At 41.9% G+C, this 6,129-nt stretch overlaps 1 protein-coding gene across 1 annotated transcript in view; it reads left to right on the forward strand.

Moving 5' to 3' along the window:
- Positions 1–4,790, forward strand: part of LOC123755676 (gonadotropin-releasing hormone receptor-like) — an 83,511-nt gene extending 78,721 nt beyond the window's left edge. Inside the window, exons 7-8 of the mRNA XM_069299933.1 lie at positions 1,083–1,159; positions 4,047–4,790. Coding sequence (XP_069156034.1) covers positions 1,083–1,159; positions 4,047–4,790 — 821 coding nt within the window. The remainder of the gene's footprint in view (positions 1–1,082; positions 1,160–4,046) is intronic.
- Positions 4,791–6,129: the final 1,339 nt, after the last annotated feature.

Raw genomic sequence — 6,129 nt, forward strand, 5'->3', positions numbered from 1 at the left:
AACAACCTAGCAGCGTTTCCTAGCTCATTAACTGCTTAATAAATACAGACTAAGCCTCCTTGATCAAGGAAAGATGTACAGGTTTCGTAAATGGACACATAAATGCTTCATAAACCCCTTGGCCAAAGTCTTCTCCGAGTATCCGTAGAAGGATGTTTTAATCTCCGCAATCAGATTCATGAAGTCAGTCCTGATACTTGCTAAGTTACATACGCCATGCACAATGACTAGTTTGAAAGAATTATTGTAATGTGTCCTTTCAGATTCCTTGCCAGATGGTACTCTGTGTCTTATGTGTTTTTTCTAGCAGCCTCGTTCATTACCTTGCACTTTCTAGGGTTAAACTCTATAGCAACCACTTTCCAGATCAGTGTTGTGAGTTCTCACTTCTCCCTCTAGTGACCTTCCCCGGCCACTGCAGGTTATTAGAATCACCCGTAATTAATAGAAGGGGTCTACCCCACTCCCCTATAAACCCTTTGTATATATCAGAGATATGTAGGAGTATACCCCACTCCTGTGTAACTTATTTACACATACCGGTGATATGTAGGAGTATGCCCCACTCCTATGTAACTCATTTACACATACCGGAGATATGTAGGATTATGCCCCACTCCTGTGTAACTCATTTACACATACCGGAGATATGTAGGATTATGCCCCACTCCTATGTAACTCATTTACACATACCGGAGATATGTAGGATTATGCCCCACTCCTATGTAACTCATTTACACATACCGGAGATATGTAGGATTATGCCCCACTCCTATGTAACTCATTTACACATACCGGAGATATGTAGGATTATGCCCCACTCCTGTGTAAATCATTTACACATACCGGAGATATGTAGGAGTATACCCCACTCATGTGTGAATCATTTACACATGGAGGAGCCAAATACTGCTTCGTGGAGGACGTGTAGACCAATCTTCACATATTACGACCCGCTGTTACTGAACGCTCTGCTGCTCGTTCGTGATTGATACAGTTTACCCCCCCCCCTCTTTACTGTAAACTACTGTTGAGTTACATACTATACATGTGGTAGTAAACAGTTTCCTTTCTTACCGTAGGGTCGACAGCTCTGAGAACCACCGTGACGGCTCATCGTACCTCTGGCACCGGTCTCAAGATGTCAACACAGACAAAGGTAGACTTTTCTATCGTTGTTATCCCCCCCCCCCTCCAACTCTCTTTTGGTCAGGCTCGTTTAAGCGGGGTCCGACTCCCCTCCCCACCCCCATCCCCCCCCCTACTCCAAGACGCATTCATCGATTTTAACGAATTGTGTATTAAAAATACTTTTTTCTCATATATAAATATTATTATATATTACACTTCTATGTATAGTTAGATGTAGGTTAGGCTATAGATGTTTAGGTTAGGTTAGGTTAGGTTATAGATGTTTAGGTTCTTTTGGGACCGATTTGAATTTGATTGAACGTGGGTGAAGCATTTTACAGCGTTGTGGTTTTAACAGTCATCAGCGAAGCACTGTTCGAAAAATGTTTGAACGTGATTAGTTGTGAGTCGAGTATTAGACGTTTTTTTTTTTAATTCATAAACCAGGGGGTTTGACGGCTGGATTAGCAGGCATGTGGCCTTTGTTGATGAGGACGGGCTGCTGCACCCAGTGTTAGATTACCACACTCCTCTCAAACCTGGTCACCCCACTTACTCCAACCCGTCATCGACTCAAGTCCATTCCATCCAGCGGTCGACCCCACAGACGCATTCATAAATTTTTACATGCTGTTCATTCAAAACGAGAATTTTCTCAAATATAAATTAATATTAAAATATATTATCATGTTGTGCATATATATAGGCATAGGTTAGGTTAGGTTAGGTGTTTAAGTTCTGTTGCCGATTATTTGTATTTGTAGTACGTGGGTGAAGCATTTACAGCGTTGTGGTTCGAACGAATTTCGTCAGTGAAGCATTTGTTTCGGAAGTATTCGAACGAAAGCAGTTGTGAGTCGTGTGTAAACCGGTTTTTTTTCATAAACAGGGGGTTTGGCGGGTGCATGGAATCACTTTTGGGTCTTTGTTTGGAGGACGGGCTGTTTATAGAATTGTTGTTCGAACAGTGGACGTGAGCGAAACGCTTGTTCCGGAAGTGGTTAGGACGTCATCCAGCCCACAGCCCATCCTCCAAACAAAGACCCAAAAGTGATTCCATGCACCCGCCAAACCCCCTGTTTATGAATGAAAAACGGTTTACACACGACTCTCAACTGCTGACGTTCGAATACTTCCGGAACAAGTGCTTCACTGACGAAATTCGTTCGAATCACAACGCTGTAAATGCTTCACCTATGTACTAAAAATACAAATAATCGCCAACAGAACCTAAACACCTAACCTAACCTACGCCTAACTATACATATAATTTTTATGTATATTGATATTAATTTATATATATAAGAACAAACCTATTTTGAATACACAGTACTGTATGTTAAAATTGATGAATGCGTCTGGGGACGACGTCCGCTGCTTTAACCAGCCTAGTGTGAAGAAGGGTTGGGGGAGGATGATCGCTGCCTTAAGGGGGCTTTAAAGCAGTAAAATAAAAGTTGTTCAATTCCAGTCAAACTTTATTTGCTAGTTGTATATGAAAAGTGCTGCAACTGGTCCAAGTCTCAGTATCGCAGCCTAAATAGAAAGGGAGAAAAAAACTAGTTTTTTCAACGAATTTTTCACATTTTCAATCAATCAATACAACCACAAGTTTCAAATTAAATCATTTCTGTGACACTCTTCTATCACATTAGCATATAATAAAGGATTTGTCTAAGCGGATTATCCAAAATATGTTTAGTTTTACTAATACAGTCAAAATTCCCCCCAAAATTATGCCGATATTTCATGTTTGCAAATATTTATAAAATCAATAAATGAACTTAGGAATAAAGTGTTTCGGAGAGATTGTAGAGACGTAAACTCTACACATACGGTGTAAGTTTCATATAAATTGAAAAAAAATGAAATAGGACTAGAAATTTTGTTACTTGACAATAAATGACAATAAAGTCATAGATTCCGCCACGTGTGGTTGAGGTTGACATCAACCAATTTCCTCCAAAATTAGTATCCCTACAGATAGGCTTACGTTCTGTAAGGCGTATACGGTTCATGCAAATCGCCCGATACAAAATATGAAAAGAAATTTGAGAAGAAAAATCTAATGTTTTTTTTAACAAAACTTTATTGGCATAAAACTAATTATTAAAATACCTTATTATATAATATTGTGAGTGCTTAGAGTCATAGATAGGATTTCAGTTGTCACTTAGTGTTTGATGTTAATTGTTTACCATTTTGGAAAATTTTTGAAACATAGTTCAATACTTTTTTTCTCCCTTCCTATTTACGCTACGATGATGAGACTTGGACCAGTTGAAGCCCTTATCATATACTACTTGCAAATAATGATTGATTGAAATTGAACAATTTTCATTATACTGCGTTAAGGCCCCTTAAGCAGCCTAGTGTGTGGACGGGTTGTATATCAGGTAATCACTGTAGGGTTTCTAATGCTTTAGCTAGAGTCCGGACCAGGATCCATCAATCATTTACTCATCCACTTGCGAAACCTTTACATCTGTCAACAATCATGGCGGCTTTGTTTACATTTATTCAAAACTATTAAACTACGAGATAGTTTTTTAACAAATAATAACCTTTGGTTGTGGTATTTCGAACTTCGTCAACTTAAAATGTAAGTATCGCCACAATGATTGAGGAAAGCTGTACAGGTTTCGTTAGTAATTCCTGGACCTGGATTTGATGAGTTTCCTATTGAAAAAAAAACTTTCTACATTGATTGATTGATGACGATTAAGCCATCCAAGAGGTAGCACGGGCATGAATAGGCCGTAAGTTGTAGATTTTTGTTGGAGTGAATGTATACTGTGTGCTGCGATCGCATTTAAATCGTCAGGCTGCTATCGCAGGGGGAGGATACTGCTTGACAATATTTATGAGGTTGTCCAGCTGCTGGACTGTTGTTTATATCTGGTTGTGTTGGACAGGTGGTGGAGCGTCGAGGGCCGGCGTCACCAGGTGCGGCGGCTGGGGACGGCTTTCCTTCACACGCACCTAAGTTAGCCATACTTACACCAGCAACCTCAGAGACTCCCAGAGGCTTCTCTCTTAGAGGTCAAGCAGCTGCTGCTGCTGCTGCTACTGCTGCTACTGCTGCTCCTGCTCCTGCTGCTGCTGCTGCTACTGCTGCTACTGCTGCTGCTGCTGCTGCTGCTGCTGCTCCTCCTACTGCTGCTGCTGCCTCGCCTCCGGCCCCATCCATGGCCTCCGGATGCGTGGTGGTGGAGATTGAAGAAGACGAAGAGCGACGGCCCTCTGAAGGTTCCGTCACACCTTCAACGACCAAGACAACTTCCACGCCGGAGAACAAACAACTTCTCTACTCTCGGATCAGTGAAACTCAGGATAAAGTGACAGACAGTGTGACACTGACCTCTATATTACCCCTTAGTAATGAAAAACAAGAAAGGAGAACGTGCTTAAAAGAGATGGCCTGCAAAAAGGCACAAAAATCTCCAATTACCCACGTCAAATTTTCCAATTTAAAAGAGTCTGTTTTGGGCAGAAAACTTTCAACAGATTCCGGATTTTTTTTCGACAGAAGACACAGGAGGCTCAAGCATAATTCCCTAATGAACAGTGTATCTGATCAATCAGAAACCATGAATAATTTGGCTCAGGGGACGAGCATCGAGCTGAAGAGTATTAGACCCCTTAATAATGTGATCTAAACTGTATGTTCGTGACAGTTTGATGCTAAACTTCCTTTGTTTCTTCTCTCTGTGTTTTGGTGTCTTCTACCTATATTATTTCACCTTCTTCCCCCCCCCCCCCCGTCATCCGTGCCAAGACACTTTATTTCCTACTAAATACACTCATGCAATAAGTCCGTCATAGTGCGTCCTGCTAGACACCTGTTCATACCTCACATACTGCAAACGACCTGAGGAAAATATATCAGTATCTGTAAATATTGAGCGCATTGTACATATTGTGTTGCATATATCCAGTTCGTTGCATATATCATGTTTGTTGCATATATCATCATGTTTGTTGCATATATCATCATGTTTGTTGCATATATCATGTTGTATACATGCCGTGTGTTGAATACATCAAGTGTGTTTACACTGTATGCTCGTTTATTCTGTACTAAAAGATTGGCGTTTTTAGGGCTCTTTATTTTTCCAGAGTTGCTGTTGACATAATTCATTTCGGAGTAGGAAGATAATTATATACACTAAGACGTCAACACACACAGACTCTGACCAGCGAGCGCGCGCGCGCACACGCACACACACACACACACACACACACACACACACACACACACACACACACAGACTACAGGATGACCTGGATAAACTGGAGGAATGGTCTAGAAAATGGCTGCTAAAGTTCAACTCGGGAAAGTGTAAGGTGATGAAATTAGGCGAAGGGAAGGGAAGGGAACTATCAGGAGGAAGCACCAAGCCATTACGACTATGTAGCATTTGGAAGTGGTCAGGATAAGGATTTGGGATGGGACGGGGGAAAGGAATGGTGCACAACCACTTGGACGGTCGGGGCTTGAACGCCGACCTGCATGAAACGAGACCGTCGCTCTACCGTCCAGCCCAAGTGGTTGGGCTAATGAAGAACGGGAGCAGGAGGCTGAACACAAGGTATCAACTGGGAGGGGAAATCCTGCAAGAGTCAAATAGAGAGAAGGATCTGGGGGTTGATATCACACCGAACCTGTCCCCAGAGGCCCACATCAAAAGAATATCATCAGCGGCATATGCTAGACTGGCCAACATAAGAACTGCCTTCAGAAACTTGTGTAAGGAATCTTTCAGAACCCTGTATACCACTTATGTAAGACCAATCCTGGAGTATGCAGCTCCAGCCTGGAGTCAATACCTAATTAAACACAAGACAAAGTTTGAGAAGATTCAGCGGTATGCCACCAGGCTCGTCCCAGTACTGAGAGGTATGAGGTACGAGGAAAGGCTAAGGGGGCTAAACCTCACATCCCTGGAAGACAGAAGAGTAAGGGGAGACATGATAACCACCTACAAAATTCTCAGG

The sequence above is a fragment of the Procambarus clarkii genome, chromosome 43 (assembly GCF_040958095.1).
Source record: "Procambarus clarkii isolate CNS0578487 chromosome 43, FALCON_Pclarkii_2.0, whole genome shotgun sequence".
Classification (NCBI taxonomy): domain Eukaryota; kingdom Metazoa; phylum Arthropoda; class Malacostraca; order Decapoda; family Cambaridae; genus Procambarus; species Procambarus clarkii.